Source organism: Chinchilla lanigera, unplaced genomic scaffold, assembly GCF_000276665.1.
Source record: "Chinchilla lanigera isolate Chin_1 unplaced genomic scaffold, ChiLan1.0 scaffold00003, whole genome shotgun sequence".
Lineage (NCBI taxonomy): Eukaryota > Metazoa > Chordata > Mammalia > Rodentia > Chinchillidae > Chinchilla > Chinchilla lanigera.
In genome coordinates this window covers 28170567-28193293 of record NW_004955404.1, presented here as the reverse complement: position 1 = coordinate 28193293, position 22727 = coordinate 28170567, and the positions used below count along the sequence as shown (strand labels likewise).

Below are 22727 nucleotides of genomic sequence, written 5' to 3'. Positions count from 1 at the left end.
TAGGGGAAAGATAAGAAAAACAAAAATATACATAAGTTACTCCACTGCCAGAAGAGTGTGGTGGTGATAGAATAAGGATTTTGATTTTGAAGACCCCAACATGGAAGAAAGTGGTATTTTAATGTGTTTAAAAAAATATTATCACTATAATCTCAAGAGAGGCAGAAATACTTGCAACACTTGTAATGATGGATTTTAAAAGAGAAATATAATAATCCCCCCTCATTCTACAAAGAATATATTTATTTCCTGAAAACTGCTATATCAATTTTCAACGATCATATTCACTAGCCAGAGAAATTCACTTAAAAATCACAATATTGTTGCAAATGTCAAAGATTTTTATACAAGTATAGGAAATGCACACTTAAAGTATCAGACTGGAACACTTACCAACAGTGTTTTCCTAAAGTAGTATCTATAGTACATTTCTTTATTCATACATCTTCAAATGGTCAAGTTTTCTCTCATACATCCAAAATGTAATATGATGCTTTCTTATTCACCAAATGTTAGCTCTACTTGAAGTCTGGTTCCAAACTAATCAGTCTGCTTTTAAATTTTAAGACATCTGTTGAAAATTTATAGGATCAAACCAAACTGAAGTGGTATAAATTTTAAACATTGGACTGTACATTATTATTATAAAGTTACCAGTAACCATTATTAAGAGTAAGTTAGTGATTATAGCTCCTTTTGTGATAACTGGGGGAAAGGGTACCAATCACCATCTGGAATGGTCTATTTATTGTTTATTTTAATTTTTTTCTTTTCTTTTTTTTCTTTTTTTTTTAAATCAAGGAACATTGTCTTAGTCTTTTTTTTTTTTTTCTCATTGCTTTTTCTTTTTTTTCTTTTCTTTTTAAGAGACCATTCCACTTTATTTTTAACATCCAGATGCATAAGGGCTCATATGTAAAGCAGTCATACACCATTATCATTAAAACCCATGTGGTAAAATACATACACAAGTCCAACAAAAAGGCTAATACATAGTAAAGCCTAAGCATACTACTATGTAATATTATGAATACATAACTTGGAAACTTCAGTTAGGTACTATGTTATCTATTCATTTTTGAAAACATTCATCAAGATTTTAAATGCAAATTCATTCCTTATTTGGACTAAAACAAAATCCTCTAAATTATAACAAGTGTTGGGTCTTAAGTTTTCAGACCTATTCATTAAATTACAAAGAACCCAAAGAATTCTGTAATGTTCAGTAGAAGTATGTAATAAAAACATTGCATATGTTCTAGTGTGATGTCTTTAGCAATTGTTTACTGAAATAAAATGCAAACATCAATCTTTTCAAAATACAGGATCAGAAGGTATTTTTCTTCTCTTTTGTCTATTTGTGAAATCCATCTTCATCACGTTTTACCAAAAATTGTTTTACAAATATGTAAAAGTACATTAGATAATACTAATGAAACACAGGTAGAGTTCTAGCATATGCAGATCAATGATCAGTCAAATCATCTTCTCCAAGAACGAGATTCATTGTCCTCTTCTTCTTCATCATCATCTTGAAGTAATGAGTCATCCACCAAAGACTCTTCCTGAAACTTTAGGTTAAAATGTATTTAGGAATTTACCCAAAAAAAAAAAAAAAGAAGAAAAAGAAAAACAGGTGACACTTTTAAACACTGATCTTTCTCTGAGTTGAATACAAAAGGTATTTATCTAGCTAGAATATTAAAGAAACAAAAAACAATCTTTAGCCAAGAATTTCTCTACAGTATCTATACCACCGCTTGCATGAAACAGCACTGAAGAAATGCCAAATTAAGACTTTACACATGCCATATTTCCTAATGCTAATTATGCCATCTTCTGTCCTTCAAAATATTGCTCAACACTTTTTAGAAAAAGAAAACATCAGTTTTCTCTGACCTTAACTCTGAACACTGAATCAACAAATAATTTTGTATAAAATTCTACCATCATTTGTTTCTTTTCTGCTATATGCACATTTTCTTTTACAGCATTCCTTTCTTTTCCCCATTTCTTTGATAAACGTTTCTCAGACTGCTTGTCCAAACTTTTCAAAATACCTAATACCAGGAGCTCGCCTGCATTTCTCCCCATTCAATTCAAACTCCTGGAAGGACAAAGGTATAATCTAAAATATAAAATGACAAATCATGTATATGAGTTTCAAAATACACATTTTATTCTTGCATTTAACTATGGGTATGTATAACAGCCTTCAAGTGCTCTTCAAACAAAATGAAGTGCTATTAAGAAAAACTAACGAAAGTAAAACAGAGTCATTTAGTTTCCTCACCTTACCTTTATTTCTGAACTTCAACTTTTCCTATACTTTTTTTTTTAATAAGCAAAACAGAGTTGCTTACTTTTAACTTTTTGGTTTGCAAGGGCTCTTTCAGTTTACTGTGCTATATGCTCACACCTTTCAGCCATCAGAGTAACAGCTGTTATGCAAGAAAAATGCATTCTTCTATACCTATCCTGAAGCTTATGCTTCTGCTTAAAATACATGCCCCAGCACTTGATGATGGAAAGCTATTTTATTTTTTAGGGCCCAGTTCCACTGTCAATACCTCCTTCAAGATTGTTCTAGTCCGAAACAATCACTTCTTCCTCAGGGTTCCCACAGCATGTTGTTCAAATCTTTATTCAGAACATCAGTCTGCCTATTACTGTAATTAGTTTTTTATGTATCTGCCACGACCCACCTTTCCAGATTATAAGCTCCTTGATAATAGGGACCGTGTCTTATTCATTTTTGTGCCTTTTACAGAATCTACCATATAGCAGGTATTCATTTTAATGAACTAAAACAAGATAAATTAAAAGAAAGCTAACATGTTAATATAGCAATTGAGTAGAATAGATACCTTAAAACTTAAAATATTACAAAATTTCCTGTGGATAAAAATCTAATGAATAAATACTATCTTCTAAGAGTCAACAAAAATTTGTGTGTGTGTACGTGTGTGTGTGTGAGTGAGTGTGTGAGTGAGTGAGTGAGTGAGAGAGATTTTCATATATTCTTTTTGGAATATAGTAATCAACAGTTCATCTCATTAATGCAGAAAATTTAAAATTTATCTGTCGAATATAGCTCAGGAATAAGTTTTATGTCAAAAATCACAACCTTAAAAAAAAAAATCACATTTTATGTGTACACTATGAATAAGGCAAGAAAAAGTGGAAAACAAAACATACTTCCTCTTCATCAGGCTCAATTTCTTCTGTTTCCACAGTTGAAATATTAGTTATGGGTTTATTCCAAGCCAGCTTTAGATCCTGCCCTTTGAAACGAGCTCCATGAACTGCAGCCTAAAACAATTAAGAACATTGGTGTACAGAAAATGAGTACTTTCTGAAGAAAACACTTTAATGGAGCCTAATATTTTAAAAAATAGCTGAACTCAAATGAAGATAGCTAATTTATTTGCTTTTAGGTTATTTGCTACTATTATAATTTACTTTTTATGGTATTTACTTCTAAAATCAGACTAGGGATTCCAAATACTTTTTCAAAAAAAAAAAGTATTTCTCATAATTGAGTAAAATTATTTTACTACTGCCCAATGTTTGACTGGACAAAATGTATTTACAAGTTTACAATACAATGATAAATACTGTTTATAATCTCGAAGCACTTCAAGACCTTGACAGCAGCTTCTGAATCAATGATTAACAGGCTAAATGAATTTTACTGTATTAAACTGTTAATTTACAAATGTTTTAGTAACTATTAACTAAAAACCTTCAAAAAGGAACAAGTTTACATGTAAAGTATATTATTTTTAAGTCATTATCAACAATCACGACTTCAACAAAAGGTTTGCTATGTCACTAATACAAAACATAAACATCTCAATGAAGAGCGGGGAAAAAACTAAAATTTTCTATTGAAAGTATAGAAATTCCTACTAAGCTCTTGTAACTGAATATGTTGAACTTAAGCACATTCAAGTCAAGTAACTGCTACATCAAGTGGCTGGTTTAGAAACTGCACTCAAATTAAAAGTAACATGAATGAACATAAATCATCTTAGCAACATACCTAAATAACTCACACTCACAAAAGATTTACAGTACAATCTCAAAGTACAGTATAATGTGAAACGTAGAAACAATTACATATTCAATGTCATCTGAACGTAAGTTGAGTGATACTGAAGTTTCCAGATTTAACTTTTCAATCAGCACATATAAATTTATGATAAATTTAAAAGATTTCATACTCATTAAAATGCAGCTCATAGTTAATAGCTTCATCTCAGTATCACACAGCAAAAATTTGTAAGCTATAATCACTAAAGTTTGTATTACTATAAAGAGCTGCAATTATCTCACACAAAATGTCTACTCATAAAACTTTTTTCTAAAAATTTCTTTCATTAGTGTATGTTTCTGATACATAACAAATATATTCAGCATGCAGCACTGGTACACATGTATCAAATCTTGATCCTTTTTACTTTCCCTTCTGTGATCTTTCATTGAGCTAAAAAAAAAAAATTAACCTAAAAAGCAAAAGGTATCACTAACATTTTCTACAAATAGTTTTTTCTTTTCAGTACTGGGGACTAAGACCTTCACACTGAACTACATTACATCCCCAGCCTTTTTATAACGTTTATTCATTTATATTAAATAGTTTATTTGTGTGCATACATATATATGTAATACCTGAGATTTACATTCATTCTGGGTGATCAGTACACATATATATCTAATCATCTGTTATCCCTGTCCACTCCTTTTCCCTGATTTACTCACACTCACTTAAAAAGTGTGTCATTATTTTATTCTGTATGGATTAATTTCATTTTGAGACCATAATGTTAAATAAGTAGTTAAACAAAGAAAATTAAATATAGCACGGTTTCTCTCATATGAGAAAGCAAGTTTTTATTTTTCAGACAGGGTTTCCCTAAGTTGCTGAGAGTTAGGCTTAAACTTAAATCCTCTTAGGGTGCTAAGATTATAGGCATGCATCACTGAAAAAATCCATTTCTGATTAAAAAATCTCCACAGCTTTTAATAAACAGGTATAGTATATATGTATCTTAACACAACACAGCCAGCATCATACATATTATTAAAAACACTACGCACATTCTCATCCATTTCCTAAGTAAAAGATTATTACTACTAATGCTCTTGACATTTTTCTGAGGGTACTAACAAAAAAACAACAGAAATAGTAGGTGTGAAAATGTAAGCAATAGCAGTAATACTACTATTTACCAACGGTATAATCAAACTGACAACTGAAAAATCTGAGAACAAAACTAAAATCATCAAAAGACAAGATGGCAGTTGCACATTTAATAAAAACAGATGAATAGTTTTTCTATATTCAAATAATCAAAATATAATGGAAGTAAATATTAAAAATAGCAATAAAAAGACCCTTTACTATGGGTATACACTGTCCACATAAAGTAAACCTTAAAACTAATAAACAATATATACTGCTTACACAGAAAACTTTTAAAACTTTAAAATTCCTTAGAGATTAAGATTGAAAATTTCACAGATGATGATATTGAGGACAATTTAGTATTAAGATGCTAATTCTCCCATCAATTATTCTATTGCTTTGGAACCAAGTAAGCTGACTCTGAAATTTGATATACATAAAATACACAAAAGAAAGATTCTAAAAATGAATAAATGGGTAAAACAGAAGAGCCCTGAGACTTAAGATAGAGAATTAGATAAAACAAAGGGCATATGAAGAGAAAACTCAAAGAACTCATAACATACCCAAATAAACAAACAGAAATATGTATATATTACTTCATATAAGCTTGGAAAAAGTTAATTCCTTCAATGAAATCGGCAGGTACCCTACTTTTGCTCCTTACGCCAAATACCTTTATTTCATCAAGTTTTACAAAGTGAATATAAAATCTAAAAACGAAGTATAAATATGCAAAAGAAAATATGTATCATCTTATATTAATAAAAGAAAAACTACACAAAAAGAGTAACTGGACAGTTAACTATTACTACTGCTATTATACAAAGTACAGTATAAGCAGGATTTTCTAAAAATGTAACATATGGGTAGGGAGTATAGCTCAGTGTAGAACATTTGCCTATACTGACTGTGGGTTTGATTCCTAGCACCATAAAAATAAACAAAACTAACCTAAAACTAAAGGAACTTACCATTTCCTAACATACAGTAGATGCCCTTTACCTATGGTTTTACTTTCCACAGATTTAGTTCATCTCAATCCAAATATATTAATGAAAAATTCCAGAAATAAACTATTTTTAAGTTTTAAATTGTTATGAGTAGCATGATACAACCTCACATTACTACTCCATTAATGGCTAACTTTTTAGAGCTTTTAAGGATAAACAGCCCACAGAGGCACACACGCCATTTCTCTACCACTGTACTCTACCCCACCTGGGCTGTGAATCACCCACTGGTCCAAAGTATCCATGATGCATACACTACCTACCCTGGGAAAATCAGATGTAACTTTCATTACAGTATGTTATACTTTTCTACGTTGAATACACATTATGGCAAGAAAGCGGACAAAAAGCACTCTCACACATCTTTGTGGGCTATTCAAATGACTACAACCAATGAAGATGGCAACTTTAGATTATTCAACAAAAATGTAAATGTATCACCCAGCAAGTTGCTGTCATGAGAAAGGTGAGTTTTTAGCATGGAAAAAGGAGATAGAGATTATAAAACCCATCAGATAGGTAAAAACAATATGGTCCACAGCTAATTTAAAAGTATCAGAATGACTTCTGGGTATATCTTTTTCTCACCTACCCATCTATATAAGTGGATGTATTAAAAATCATTAAAAGTGCAATATTTATATGACTCTGAATTCTTTATTCATATGTATACATATATGTACATTTAAACTGTACATGTGTATTTTTATCCCTCAGCTCCAACCACTGAATAATATTAGTAAAAACAACACACTTTTGTTAAAAACAAAGAATTTAACCAGGTGTGGTGGCCCACGCCTGTAATCCCAGCACTCAGGAGACTGAGGCAGGGGAATCATAGTGAATTCGAGACCAGCCTGAGCTACTAAGTGAGCTCAAGGCCAGCCTGAACTGCATAGCGAGACCCTGCCTCAAAAAGACAAAAACAAAACAAAACAAAACAAAAAACAAAAAAAAGACTCCTCAGAGAAACTGCACATTCTGTATCTGGAAGAGAAAATGTATAAAGTGAACCAAGAATATCTTTTCATATCACAAAACAAGGAAATTGTCAAAAGCTGATAGGATCCTGTCAAAAGGTTTCAGAAACCAACCAGTTTATAGTCTCCTACTCGCTAAAGATGAGACAATTTGAACATCAGTGACAAAGGATCAATGACCATGAAATGACTAAACTGAAGAGTTCATGACCATATACATAATACCAAGCTATCTTAAAATATGAACTTACCCAGATCTTAAAGTAAAAAACAGAAAATCAGAAATCTAAGCTATCACTGGATATTTACTATTTAGGAAGTATATTTAGGCATGATAGTAGGTTGATACACACACATTGAAAACATACACTGAAATGTTCAGAGAAGAGACATGATTACTGGGAACAGCTCCAAGATAAGTGGGGAGAGTTGTAGTGACTGAGATACAACAAAGTAAGATAGGTCCTACGTGAACACCGCTGAAGCTCAATGATGAATATATGGGATTCTAATTTTTATACTACAAAGTGCTAGAAAAGTCTGTTTAAAGCTGACAGTAAAAAGGCTTCATGAAAATCTGACTAAGGAGAAAAAACTCTGCAAAGTAGTTACAAGATGGGTTCTATATCTTACATGGAAAATGGTTCCAGAAAGAATGAAGTTTGAAAAACAGCTCTGATGTGCAAAATTAAACAAATTTACTTTCTGGATTCTCAGGTCATTTAGTTTGTGATTCCAGATGTACAACACACAATCTTTCACAAATGTTTTGGACAAGAGAATCCTTTCATACAGAGGTTCTCACAGAAGAAATGCTCTGCAAACTCGGGTGAAAACAACCAACGCACAGATGCTCACGTAAAAGTTACAGTTAATGACCACTAATGTAAAAAAAAAATGTAAAATCTAAATTGTAGAGTTTACAGAAGAAGACTTCCATTTCTGTAACTTTTGAATTTAAGGTATTTTGTCACCTGTTCATAAGCTTCAAACCTAGATTTAACTCATTTTAGTAGCACCATGCCAATCATGTAGCAGTACTTAGTAACACATATTACAGAATTATGTTTTTCAATTTACTACTATGCCAAAATATGCTATTTGTTAAATAACAAAAATCAGAGAAGGCTTATATTTCTCTGATTTTCTTAAAAATTTTAATTTTGTTTGAAGCAAGTTCCAGCTGGGTGTGGTGGCACACACCTGTAATGCCAGCACTCAGGAGGCTGAGGCAGGAGGATAGCTGCAAGTTCAGCACCAGCCTGGGTTACACAGTGAGTTCAAGGCCAGCCTGAATTACATAGTGGGACCCTGTCTTGAAAATTAAAAAATGAGAAAAGAAAGCTCTACATATGGTTCATATTTCAACACAGGGTCCTTGGTATTATACACACACACACACACACACACACACACACACACACACCCCTCTATGTACTTTACTTTTTTACTGAATTCACTTACACAGTTATTCTTATAAATTTACCATTAACTTGACACCTTCAACTTCTAAGTGATTTTGCACTATATACTCTATGAACCCAATTCTGTACTTCTAATTTAAGGTTTACAAGTAAGTCTTAGTATCATTTATTCTATCTCATCTTCATCCTATTTCACTATTTTACCAATCATTCCTCATTTTGAAAAATAAGAATAAAGGAAAGTACAGGGTTTTTTAATATCACAAAGAATCTTTCTACTGACAGTTGTGACACCCAGTTCTCAACTCATTTCTCAACTCTCAGTAGTTGTGAGGATTTACTCATTTAAAACATGTAATGTACTTAGTGCATGAGACACAGTAAACCTCCAAACTGTGAACTACATCATAAACCTTTCCTTCCTTAATTTTGGGCACTGGGTATTTTGTTTCAGCAGTGAGAGAAAAGTAACCAAGTCAAAATTTGGTGCCAAGAGTGGGGCCATTGCTGTGACTATACCTGACCATGTGGTTCAACAGCCTTTAAAATGGCTTGTGAGAAGAGTTTAAAAAGATTCAGAGATTTCATCTAAAAGAGTGCTAGAATGCCTTGGGCTATTCTGTATATAAGATTCTGGTCAGAGCGCAAAAGAACAAAAGACTGATAGAAATTCAGCTGGTAAGGATCAGGCTTGGGAGGTTTTTGCTAGAAAGAACTGCATTGGTTGCTGGACTCCGGATGACGTGTGTTATGGCCAAGCAGAAAGTATGTTTGGATTTTGCTCATGCCCAGAGACTTTGCCTGAGACTAAGGTTAAGGGCGGTAAAAATCAAAAGCAAAGAGCCCAGTAAGATAATTTTAAATGTTATGAGTATGGCCAGATAAAAAGCTCCAATACAACTGTAAACTACTAAGATAAAGCTGAGGAGATTGCCACTGCTTAAAAAAAAAAGAAAAAGAAGGCTTCAGGGCATCACAAAATCAGGTTCAGAATGCTCAGCCATCCAGGTACTCAACCCCTACAGCAAGAAAGAAGAAAGCCTGGCTACTTCTCCACCTGGCAGTAGACCTTGGCATTACCCACATGGTGGTAGTTTTAGGTGCACACAAAACACAAAAGTTCTGAGGTTAAAAAGATTTCCACCCCAATTTCAGAAGGCCTGGGAGGCCAGGCAGTATGCCCCTGGAGGGCAGTGTGTAAAGCTGTAAGTGTAAAGCCAAAGGTAAAACAGAGACCCCAAAAGTTTAAAAAAGCCAAAAACGTGGATCATTGAAGAAAAGCTGCACAGGGAGCAAAGCAGTCCTAAGAAACAAGCTGTGAGAGCTATAACCACCAAAAGTGCCACAGGGTAAAGTCGTCACACAAACCCTTGAGAGCTCACAACTTGCCAGATTCCTTCAAATGCTAGATGTAAAACTACAGGATAATGTTCGTCCTGCTAGACTTTGGACTTGCTTTGTTCCCAATCCTTTATATCACCCCGTTTGTAACTTTTAAAATAAAAATGTTTATCTTGTGCCATTAAATGTAATTTTTGGGGGGAAGGTACCAGGAATCAAACTCAGGACCATGTACTTGCCAGTAGGTGCTTGTGCCACTGAGCTATATCCCCAGCTTGTGCCATTAAATGTTAAAAATATTTAACTTTGTTTTCATTTATACAGGGGCTTACAGCTAAGAGTTTGCCTTAAATCTCAAAAAGAGACTAGAAACTTAAGACCTTTCAGCAATGCTAAAACTGTTAGGACTTTGGCAACTCTTGCAGACAGACGGTCTAAATGCTTTTGCATAAAGGGTTGTACGTGAGTGTTTGGGGGTCCAGGGGCAGAAATGTTACGGCTCTAATATAATATAATGTTGACAGACTTAATACTTGTTCTCCAGGATTATTAAACCTGTGTTATAATGTTCAAGTTGTAAAATGATAAAAATAATATCTTTATAGCTAAAAACTGGTTTTAAAAATGTATCTGCCAGGTGTGGTGGTACAAGCCCATAATCCCAGCACTTGGGAGGCTGAGGCAAAAAGATCACTGTGAGTTCGAGACCAACCTGGGCTACAAAGTGAGCTCAAGGACAGCTTGAACTGCATAGCGAGACCCTGTCTCAAAAAGACTGAAAAAAGAAAATGTGTCTGGTTACCAAGTTGACAAGGAGTAGACTGTCATGGCTAATAGACTGTGTCAACTTGAGTATAAAAGCTTAACTAAGTAACTCAGCAGTTCTGCATCCTGGGGTGAAAAGGACATGTCCTTAGCACTCGAGGATGTTGTTTATTTGTCAACTTGAGAAGTTCAGAAGTGATGGAACAGGGGCAGGGTCCTTACTCTGTACCATCCTGAGCCTGTGCAAGAGGAGGGTATGGAGACAGTCTGAGTGCTGCTACTTCCCCTGGGTTGGGGTAGCCTGCTTATAATACAAGGGAGAAAAAGAGGCTTGTCCCCCCTGCCACCCCCTTGTGTTCTTGCTGCTTTTGCTGTCTTCTGCCACTGTAGACTGTTGCCCCTGTGCCCTGCCATGCTGCCTTGGAGCCAAGTGATCACAGACTAAAACCTCCACAAACTGTGAGCTAAATAAACCTTAACTGTGGGCGTTGGGTATTTTGTCTCAGCAACATAAAAAAAAGGAACCAAGACACCCCCATAACTCACTCCCTTTTTTTCCTTAAACCAATCTTTTAAATCCAAATGAAAGATAAAACACAGATACTTCCAGTCAGTCTTTGGAAAGACAATTCAAGATATACAATTTAAAAAACGATACTGAAGAGTACTCTAAGAGCTAAAGCTATACTTTATACGTTGGGCAAATAATTGTAATGATCTATTTCAGGATATGCTGAGCTAGTGACACTTCTTCAGAATTCAACCTGCTAGGGCTTGGGAGCAGCACATGAGGGATAAGCAGGGCAGACATCAGGATTTTATTCTCCCTCATCTATCTTAATCCTCACCACTTTAGTATTCTGCAAAGTACAATTTTGTTCTGGGGCAGTCAAAAAAAAAAAAAATTTCCGTCTCCAGACAATACAATTTGACGTTCAACTTAATGACTAACTATGTATCTATGTATACATTCTATCCTGTTACATGTCTAAATGGATTAAGATACTCTTAGTGGGCATGAATTCAAATACTCTACCTTCTGTGAAGACATAGTTTATTTAGTATATTTTAGAATTCATTTATATTAAAACTTACAGGCAATATTAATCATGTGAATTTTTGATAAATTATTTTAATACTTACTGCTTCTGCTTCTGCTCTTGTCTTGAATGTAATTACTGCATGAAGTGACGAGTCATCAATTTGATAATCTTCAATCTCACCATATTGCTTTAAATGTAAAAAAGTATTTACCCCAAATAAGTATTTTGAAACATCCAAAAATTCTAAAGACATTAAAATACTGGTAAGTATAACCCAGAATATGTAATAATTCTTATAGGTTTCCAGAAAAGAATGGTGAATAACTCATTTTAGTACTTAACATTGTTAGATAAAGGATGACTCTATCTTCTAACCTTATTTCCAATGACATACTTTCCCAAATTAGTGAAACATTCAATTTAAGTACTCTTTAACTGAAGCCAATGGTCAAATCTGAGCTTCTTTATTGACCTTTCATCTTTATGTATTACTCAGTCCCAGGACAAACTAAATTGTTTCTTAAGCAGCACACTGAATCTTTAAGAAATTCTCTGAATTTTTCAAATAATCTCCAAGGGGGGGAGGTTTCAGAGAATTTCAATCGTTTTGTCAAAGTAATAAATTACCAAGATGAGGGCCCAGGCCTTCTGATTTGAAAGTTTAACATTCGAGCTGACCATGCGAACTTGCTATATACTCTGTCATAACATATATTCTTTTAAGACATTTAAAAGCTAAACATGTTATATTATGCCTGTTTTTGGCTTGTTGGGTTTTTCCCCATGTGTGGCAAGATTTTTCTAGAACAGCAGCTTTTATCACATAAACTTTATATATCACTAGTCCTTTATTAATACATTCCTTCTTATTGAAAAATAAAAATTATAATCTCATTAAATACACACACAGAGGAAAAATTCTGTAGAGCACAGTAGAGAATACTCTAGAGCCACTCATATCCCAGCTCTGGCAGTTAACTGTATAAACCTGCACAAGTTACCTAGTCTCTTCATGTTTTGTTTTCTTCATATCTAAAATGGACATAATAAAGATACCTGTGTCACAGGGTGGTTCAAACAAAACCTAGTAACACTGAGTTATTTTTAAGCCTTAAGGCACTCAGAATAACAACTGCTATACAATATGTGCTTTATAAATTTTAGCTGTAAGTTTTATTACTATTACTGGTCCTAATGGATAACACTAGCATTATGTTAATCACGATTTGTAATAGTCAATGGTCTTTTAATAATGTTAATTTATTTTTCTCTAATCCCTCTTGCATTCAAATCATAGGCTGGGCTGGAGAAGTAAAACTTTAAACTTGAACTCTTACTTAAGACTTGTAATTTCATATGTGAACTGCCAGTGCTAACTTGAGTAGAGCTCAAATCTCAAAGTGGATGGAAAAATTTCCATTGAGAGGCTCTGAATATTTCTCAAATCAAAGCCATCTTAGTCTCACCAAAACACAGTCATAAACTCACCTTGTTTGTTTGGGTATTTTAGTATAGTCATTGTTAGTTTCCTGATCTGCTGTATAACTATATTAAGACGCTTAAGTTATCTGGATTTCCTTTCCTTTGTGGAAGGTGTGGAGTAGGGTACAGAGCAGGGAAGAGCTCGGCTAGTTTATCTCCAAGCTCCTTTCTAGTTCTCTGATTTCTTTATCCCTTTGAGTCCATCAAGCACAGGACTTTCCAGACTCATCCTTAAATGTTAATCATTTTAGTTATTTCTTAAACATCAATCACTTCTTTTAATACCTCCTTATGTTCTGACAAAGTATCTGTTAATTGCTGCAAGCCTGGACTAGGACTGTCAAACACTAAAATCCAAATTTTCAAAGGTTAAATCATCTGTACACTTACCTACAAATTTACTTTTCTTTCACTATCTAATGTCCAGTTTTACTACCTGCTTAAAACTTTCCTCCACTGTTTTTTTCTATCATGTCCGTGTCAAAGATGCTTATCTAAGTTACTAAAACATTTACATTATTTAATAAATTGAAATTCATTATAAATTGTTTATGGCTTACTTTAGTGGGTCTGTGTTAAATCAACACATATAAAAGCCTTCAAGGTAGAAAGAACTATTTGCTTCATATCTCCAGAGTAATTACTATAATGCTGAGGATAAAACTGATGCTTAGTTACTAACCTTTGGGGTATTATAAGAACACAGTATTTAAGATGAAAGAGCATAAAGGTGGGTTAAATCTTTTCCATTCTGCACATGAAACCTAATAAATCCAAGTTCAAGTTAAACTATGGATTGGACTCCATCCAGCCTTTACACAGGCTCTCGAACTATAACCTTCCAATGATCAAGACAACTTTAAGATGATACATCAAAATGTCTTGTTTCAATTCTGGTGAGATGGATCATGAATACAAAATAAATGAAAATCCATTTTAATTTTTTTAACTATTCTGGATAGCCCATGTAATATCTAAAAGTAAACATCAACAAAACTACACTACTGGCTGGCCTTCTCTGTAACAATGATGATTAAATCATTCATTTCAGAATACTTAAGAATTACAGCATTTCTTCTAGATAAAAAAATTGTACAGTTTCAAATTTATAGTTTTTTAAAAGATTATTATGGATAATCAAACCCTTTGTTCAGGTCAATGAGTTTATATTATTCTTGTTTTCATAATTTCCTCTGTATACCAATTATCTCCAGTGATGGTTATCAGTATTTGTTTTGTTGGATAGTAAAAAAGTACCGCAAAATGAGGAAGAAGATCTTCTCTATCACTCTCTGTAAATGCAGAAATCTCCAATGCTCTAGGACGGTGATCCACCACAACATGACCAGGCACACTTCGCCCCCGGCCTCTCCCTCTGCCTCGGCCATGAGCTGCACCTCGACCTCTTGAATGAATTCCCCTACCCCGTCCAGATGAAAGAATCCCCCTTTTAGCAGCCTAGGAGAGATCAGACACATAATTTAAACAATGTGGTACTTAAAATTGAGTATCTTTTATTTTAAGTGTCTAGGACCATAACTGCTTTAGATTTTGGCAATATTTGCATTGACTGTACTAGTGAGCATTCCTAATCCAAAAATCCAAAATTTGAGGTTTTAGATTCTGGAACATTTTAGATTTCACTAATTTCTCCTAATAATGAATAGAATTACTGTGGTAATCATGCATCCACTGGAAAATACTACATGATTGCATGCACTGACTGTAAAATAAACTCAAACTATCGTAAAAGAAAAATAGAAACTCTCATTTAATATTTAGCTATGTAATAATAGGAAGAAAAACATCACTGAGTAATAACAGATTTTAATAATGCCATCATTTACTATAATTTTAGGCCAGAGTCTTTTTTTTTTCGGTCTTTTTGAGACAGGGTCTCACTACACGGGCTGGCCTTGAGCTAACTTTGTAGCCCAGGCTGATCTCAAACTCCCAAGGATCCTCCTGCCTCAGCCTCCCAAGTGCTGCGATTATAGGGATGTGCCACTACGCCCATAGGCCAGAGTTTTTAAATGATACTTTGTTTTGTTTTTTTTTTAATGTCAACAGTAACATGAAATCTCCAGAGTAGAAAAGCACAATTTCTACACTAACGTAAAAGAAGTATTTGAAACCTTGTATCTTGGGTGGAACACACACATACTTAAGTTCCAGAGAATGCAAACAAATGCAAGTTTAGGATAAGTTCCTAAACTGCTTCTGACTCTCAGATAAGACAGGGCCTTCGGACAAGGTGAATAGCTGCTAAAAGTTAAGTTTTTTAATACCTGAATTACCAGTACTCAACAGATTTCTACTGTGTTGGAAAAACAAAAAAAATTTGAAGTATTACAATCAAGTTGAACAGAGTAATATACAAAACTTTAAATTACTGTATCAATGAATAAAGACATGTCCCTAATGTATAAATCCTATTAATGTCTCTGTACTTCAAAACATAATTCTAACTTTAAATATCTTTCTGCTAAATATTAAAAACTCTCATGTCGTATTATACACACCAATTTTGCCAAGGGTTTCTCATATAAATACATGTAACTAAATTATAAGAAAGTGGTTTATTTTCTCTTTTAAAACACCTGCAGCACCATCTATAGGCAAAACTTAAGTAAGCACACTTTTTAATATAGTTCTATCCCTGAAAGTCTGCTCTTCACACCAAGTCAATATAAGCCTGTACATGCAAAAAGTATCTCCAAAGAAGTACCTGAAAAGCCTTTAATAGGTTTTAATTATCAAATGAAAGACCACAAAGAGAAAGAAAAAATTCACTAGAAATGGAGGGACTCGAATGTGTAAGTAGAACCATGACCTCTCCTCATTCAGATTTTTCTCTAGCAGTTCTGAAAAGAAAAACCGTTAACCTCTTCCTTCTCTCCTATGTCAGCAGTCCTCAATCAGAACAAAGGATATACATTTTCAAGTGAACCACTACAATTACATCTACTTTTTTTAAGTGTATGGTATAGCTATGATGAAACATACTTCCAGCTGTAATTCTGTATACTTTCTCCTAAGTTCAGTGACTTCTTCTCCGGCCTGCATTTTCTTATATAAATCCAGTTCTGTGTCAAGTAATTCTTTCTGCATCTAAAAAATAGTAATTAATAGTTTAGGAAACAATATCCTACATTGTAATAAATTTTTCCTAAAAAAAAAGAAAAATCTGAATTTATCATTTTATACATTCCCATTTAGTCCATGTTATGGTTTGTGTCTAGATGTCTCCCCAAAACTTCATGTGTCAGGGCTTTTTCAGAGGTGGCTGAATCTAGAGTTTGTGACTGGCTTCATATGCAATGCTGGGATTAAGGGTGCTGGGATTAAGGGTGTTGGATCACTCCACTGATTGGATTGGCACCACCCTATTACAAGCAGTCTCGGTAAGATAAAAGGAGAAGAAAGGAACTTGTCTTGCTCTCTTTTTGCTTCTGCTGTCTTCCGCCACCATGAACTGTTGCCCTTCTGCCATGTGCTACCCTTCCTTAGAGCCAGCTGATTACGGACTAAACCCTCTACAAACTGTGAGCTAAATAAATCTTTTCCCCTTTAACTTTGGAAGTCAGGTATTTTGCCTCAGCAGCAAGAAAGTTAGGGAATATACACACAGCGTTGGTGGTATGGTGGTGAGCACAGCTGCCTTCCAAGAATATACACACAAATGTATTTATGTAATGCACATAACACAAATAATACACACACACACCTACAAAAAGAAGTATTAGAAGGATAAATTAGAAACTGCAACACTGGTTTCCTATAGCAATGGATAGGAATATCAGGAATCAAAAGGGCCTTCTATATACACCTTTTTATACAGTTTGGCTTTTAAACCATGTTAATGTTTTACTTATTCAAATAATAAAACTAAGTCAATGAGAATTATAGCAAGGAGAAGAGCAATCACAACTGCATACAAACAGAAACAGGTCCAATTTTATCATATTGGTAATATACCCCATCACAGGAGAACGAAAGCAATCCTAGGCTAGTTTTGACATTATACTCTTACTAGAATACATTAAGTTTGTATAGACTGGGAAGAAATTTTGAATTTAAATTTAGTTATTGTAAGTAATACTATTCTAGCTATTTCCCAACTATTTTGAGTTTGATAGGGGTGGTGTCAATACACTGATACCAGTAGGACTATACATATGGAATAAAGAGTGAAATCATGTGGTGTTAGATTAAAATCAGAAGTAAGTATCAATATTTTACATATACCAACACAGCAAGTACACATGTACCAAGTATAAATAGTGTATATTTCTGTATTATCCCTAACCACTTTTTATCATCCAAAATTACCTTGCTCACTTGTCTGTATCTAGCAGATTAATCTACTCAAATTTTTCCTTTTCCAATCAATCCGTTCTGTATAGTGCTGTTAGAAAGTTACTTCTCATGAAAAAAAATCAGTCACCAATGTTTAAATATCACATTGTTTCTCTGATGTGAGAGACCAAAAGGGTAAATAAGGACCAAAATGTATAATAGTTACTGTGAAATAGGAAGAACATGTTCAAATGGGAAAGGGAATAAGGGAAGGGGGAGAAGGGAAAGGAAGGAAGGCAAAAGGGAAAGAAGAGATTAGAAGGAAAAAATGGAAACAAGGCATTTGAAAATAAGGAGGGGAAGAAAAGTTGAAGGGATGGGAGGGGATTGGGTGAAAAAGAAGAATCGAGATGCTTCATGTGTAGGTACAAATTCCCTATGATAAATGTGATCATTATGTGTATCTAAAAAAATGCCAATAAAAATTTTAAAAAAAGAATGTTACTTCTGTCATTAACCTTTTATATCACCAACTACTTACACAGATCAAATTCTCCTCTAAAACAATCAAGTACCACACCATTCAATCATTAAATTACCTTTTCAAAAGTACCCATAATTATTTTCCATATTACTGACTTTCTAACAGTAGCTCCACAAGAACCCAAAAGATTAGTAAAGTACACAATGACCATATTTTGGACAAAGGGTATTACCTAAAACTGAAACTTAGAAAAACAATGTTAAAATGTTTTAAAATAGGCTGTGATATGAATAATAACATAACTTAAAATACCTGAGTCTTGGTTTTTACACTTTTCGGAAGACAGCGCCCAGGAGAAGTGGCTTTAACCTCGTCTTTCAACTTGGTAATATTTTTTGTCAAAACTTCTAAAGTTTTCATTATTTCTGCTTTATCTTCAGACTTCATCGCTTTATTTTTCTCTAGTTTTGAAATTAACATCTGTCAATGTTTAAAGAGAAAAACTGTAAGGTACTCTATTACTAACAAAGCAAAGAAAGAATAAAATAAACTCTTTTAGTTTATCCATTCATGATAAAGCTAACTACTACTCAGTATGTAAAGAGCAGAATAGCAGATTTGATGAAGGTAACAGTATCTCAATTCAAGTTTTACTACTAGTCTCCTTCCTTTTAAAGAACTTACTACTATTTAGTTCCCTTAGTATGTAAGCTCAAAGCACATAACTAGAAGAAATTCAATTCAATCCCTGAAAAGTTATGAGTTAGGAATATCAATTTTACTTTCTAATTCATTTGTTGTTATGATGCCTATTCAGTATACTCACTCCAAATGTAGTGTGTAAGCCAGAAAAAAACAGAGAAGATGTAGTGCCTCTTCAATGTAACAAGAAATTAGAAATATTGAATTTATAATTATTTCCTTTGTCATAAGGAACAATAATTGGCTAGCCTGAGAATGATATCCTCAACACAGTAGATAGGAAACAGGATAAGCAAGATGATATGTGTATGTGGGGGATACAGCTCAGTGGCACAGCACATGCCTGGCAAGTGCAATGTCCTGAATTCAATTCCTGATACCCCCCCCACCAAAAAAAACCTGTATGTGGAAGAAATCACACAGTATTATAGGTGTTTTAAATTACAATAGCTTTAATTTTTGATGCAAAGCATTATGATTTCTCTTTATGCAGTACATCTAAATTTAAATTAGAAAACATACATTTCTAATTGAAATGTATTTCCTATATTTTCAAATATTCTACTAACCTTCATTACTAAATATAGTGAAGAATGAACACTAATTAAATGTCATAAATTAGAGCAATACTGCCCAAAGGAAGTATCAGCCACATAAATACTTAATTTTCTAGCATTTACAGTAAAAAGATAAACAAAATTAAAGTGGTAACATATTTTACTTAACCTAAAATATCCAAAATGCTACCTTTAAGCAAAACTTACTGAGATAGTTAACTTTTTTTCCTCTTTATATTACACCTTTAAAATTTAGTGTGTATTTTACACTTGCATCTCAGCTTGGACTAGATGCACTCTGAATACTCAACAGTCAGATGCAGCTACGGCTACTGTATTACACAACAGAGGACTAGAGGACCCTAAGGCAATATAGAAAGGTACAAATCAACATTAAGAAAGCTCCCTTTCCTTAGCTGTTGATCAAACTACTGGGCATCAATACAGCTGAATGAAAACTACCTCATTTTTTTTCCATGTTTATAGCCATAGTTTCATTAAACTATGTTCATTATTTAACGTATGTTCTTCATCCCCAACATGTAATGTTAATATAATATACAATCTGATGATACAATGTCATTGATGAGCATTTCACTTTTATCATGAACAATTAAGTAAATCTGTTTCTCCAACCTAGCTAAATAGTATAAGATTAAATACATAAAAATTATAACATCTGTAGAGCATGTCTTGCCAAACCTTAATTTTAATATTTTACCTTCTGTGTTTCAATGTGCTTTTCTAAAATTTCTTGTTTCCTTTTCCTTACATCCTGCTGAAGTTTCAGTGCCTCCTATAGTCAAGGATCAAAAATATCATTAGAGGGGCTGGGGATTTAGCTCAGTGGCACAGCGCCTGCCAGGCAAGCACGAGGTCATGAGTTCGATTTCCAGCACCAGAAAAAAATAAAAAATAAAATAAAACAAAAATATCATTAGACTATTATCAAGTGATGAAATAACTCCAGAGGAGAAAAGTGGATATAACTGTAAAAGCTTGGTAAAAGAAATTATATGTAAAATTATATGTAAAACTTAAATATGTACGCAAGTTTCAAACAGCAATCAGGAATATTCAATTCAAGGAAAAAAATACAATAGGGGATAAACGTTCAGTAGCAGCCAAGTCTTTAGTTTTATTCTGTGATAAGCTCTTACACACACACACACACGTTTACCCACATGCAATTTTTGTCTGTGCATCACAATAGCTGAACTTACCTGTTTTTTTTTCTGTGCTTCATTATTATCAACCGCAGAAGTGGAAACAAGTAAGGTTTTTTGTGCAGCCTTCAAAGCAGCTGGATTATACACCGTCTTTGTTAGGCCAGTAGATGTAGACAACACCTACCAATACAAATTTAGTACCTTAAAAAATTTATCAACTATTCATAATTTCTAAGTCCCACTGTCCACAGAAAACCTCATAATTTGCACAATAAACAAAATGAACTATGTACTTACAATAATTAAACTATACTTGGTAATATGAAAGAAAGAATACAGAAGAGTAATAAGCCCAAAATAAAAAAATTCCAATTGGCAAATATTTATAGAAATAGTTATTATTAGTGAGTAAAGCAAAAGCTTCACAAAAAGCATGGCACAGAAGAAGCTGGATGCTGCCCTTCAATTTAACATGATCACTCAAAATATGCAGTTATGAAATAAGTGCACTCATTCTCCCTTCCCTTGCTATGTTCCATACTTGATCTTACTCTCTTAAATGTACTGAGGTTTCAGCCTTAACACAATCAAGACCACAAAGCCATGATCACTTCGTTTCTCTATACAGATTCTTTAGGTAAAAACTCTATTAGCTATTTTTAGCTACTACTACCTATTTAGTAAAGATGATTTAATGATGTATTAATTTATATGTCCTCCCTGTCCATACTGCAAAGGTCTTGAAACAAGACCATTTCTCCTTGTGCTTTTAGTACCTAAGTCTTGCTAACCAAACAACTTTAAGACCACAGGCAAGATCAAGTACCATTTTAGGCTGCAGGATGGCCCACTGGTAAAATGAGGAGGTTCAATCTCATGGTGTCTAGTATCTTTACAAACCCCAAAATTCTCTCTTTGAGAGTAGGGATTATTTTTTCACTTGGTTCATTGCTATATCTTCAGTCTAGAACAGTGCCAGGATATATAATAAATATATAAACAGTGTGTCAGTAAACTAAACTCAAATGATTATAGGTTAGAATGGACAATCATTCCTACAACAGGGTTAATTTTTTAAAAAAAGTATTTATAGGCTGCTTTCTATTTTCTTGAAAAAGTAAAATGAACTAAGAGTGGTGGCACATGCCTTTAATCCCAGCACTTGGGAGGCTGAGGTAGGAAAATCTCTTCAAGGGCAGCCTGGGCTACATAGTGAACTCAAGGCCAGCCTGAACTACACAGCAAGACCCTGTCTCAATCAATGCAACAGTTTTAAATTCCATGGGGCGAGGGGTTAATGGTTCTTAAAAAAAAGCCCAGGGATCTTTTCAAGGAAATTTATGAATGCTGTAAAATCTAAACATGAACCCATGTGTATGAACAATGTAATTTTCTAGAGGAAAACAATACTTCTAAAATTAACGGAAGACTATCAGTGAGAAAAAAAGGGCTCTATTTCTAACAATTAATATGTTAACATGTGGGCGTATCAGAGAGAAGTAGCAATCTGGAGACCACTTTCCAATCTTTTATCATGAAAATTAGATTAAAGAACACAAAGTTTAGGCAACTCATCACTACTCTAACTAGGCAACTTAGTGACAGGTAGTGGAGACCCTATGGCAGGCATGCTGCAGCTGCCTAGTAAAAGCTCTAAAAGGTTCTCCATCACTGTAACTTAGCCTCTAGATACTGTAATCATAGTTGTTCCATACAGTACAACTGATGTTTAATAATAAAGGCTCTTAACAATAGCTGTCATGTACCTAAAGTCTGATTTTCATCAATGATAAAAGCTAGTATTCAGATACCAACAGGAATTATGAAATGGCTACATTAAGATACAAACATATTTAGTTTGCAGTCTAACTTCAGTGACCATTCTCTGTAATTCTGAAGAAAAGTATCTGTCACACTACCTTACCACAACACAAAATGCCAAACTGGATTACATAAAGTAGAAGCAGTAACTTTATAAAAGGAAAAACAGTATTGTATGCTGAAAAAAAGTCTGAGAGTACAGTTTTCTTCATGAAGATTCCACAACAGGTTGGAAGTTGTAATCAAAAAAGATTTGTACTGCATACTCAAGTATGTTAGAAACAGTAAATGTCATAACCTTATTTTCCAATGTCAAATGTATACTATCACAGTAAAAACAGTGAGAAACCCAGAAGCAAAGAAAGTTATATTGGATTTAACATAGCATTTCTCTAAATTCACTAAATAGGGATTGTGCCTTTATGAAATATTCTTAAAATCTCTCATCAGACTAAG

At 33.7% G+C, this 22727-nt stretch overlaps 1 protein-coding gene across 4 annotated transcripts in view; it reads right to left on the bottom strand.

Annotated features, from left to right (window-relative positions):
• The window catches only part of Rbm26 (RNA binding motif protein 26), a gene marked incomplete in the record, with an annotated part of 82870 nt that overhangs the window by 5585 nt on the left and 54558 nt on the right, over nucleotides 1–22727 (bottom strand). For 3 of the 4 annotated variants that reach the window (XM_013516361.1, XM_013516363.1, XM_013516370.1), the window contains 8 exon segments: nucleotides 818–1571; nucleotides 3199–3312; nucleotides 11858–11944; nucleotides 14497–14697; nucleotides 16246–16350; nucleotides 18335–18502; nucleotides 20003–20077; nucleotides 20505–20630. In XM_013516361.1, the coding sequence (XP_013371815.1) occupies nucleotides 1482–1571; nucleotides 3199–3312; nucleotides 11858–11944; nucleotides 14497–14697; nucleotides 16246–16350; nucleotides 18335–18502; nucleotides 20003–20077; nucleotides 20505–20630 (966 nt within the window). 4 annotated transcript variants of the gene reach the window in all.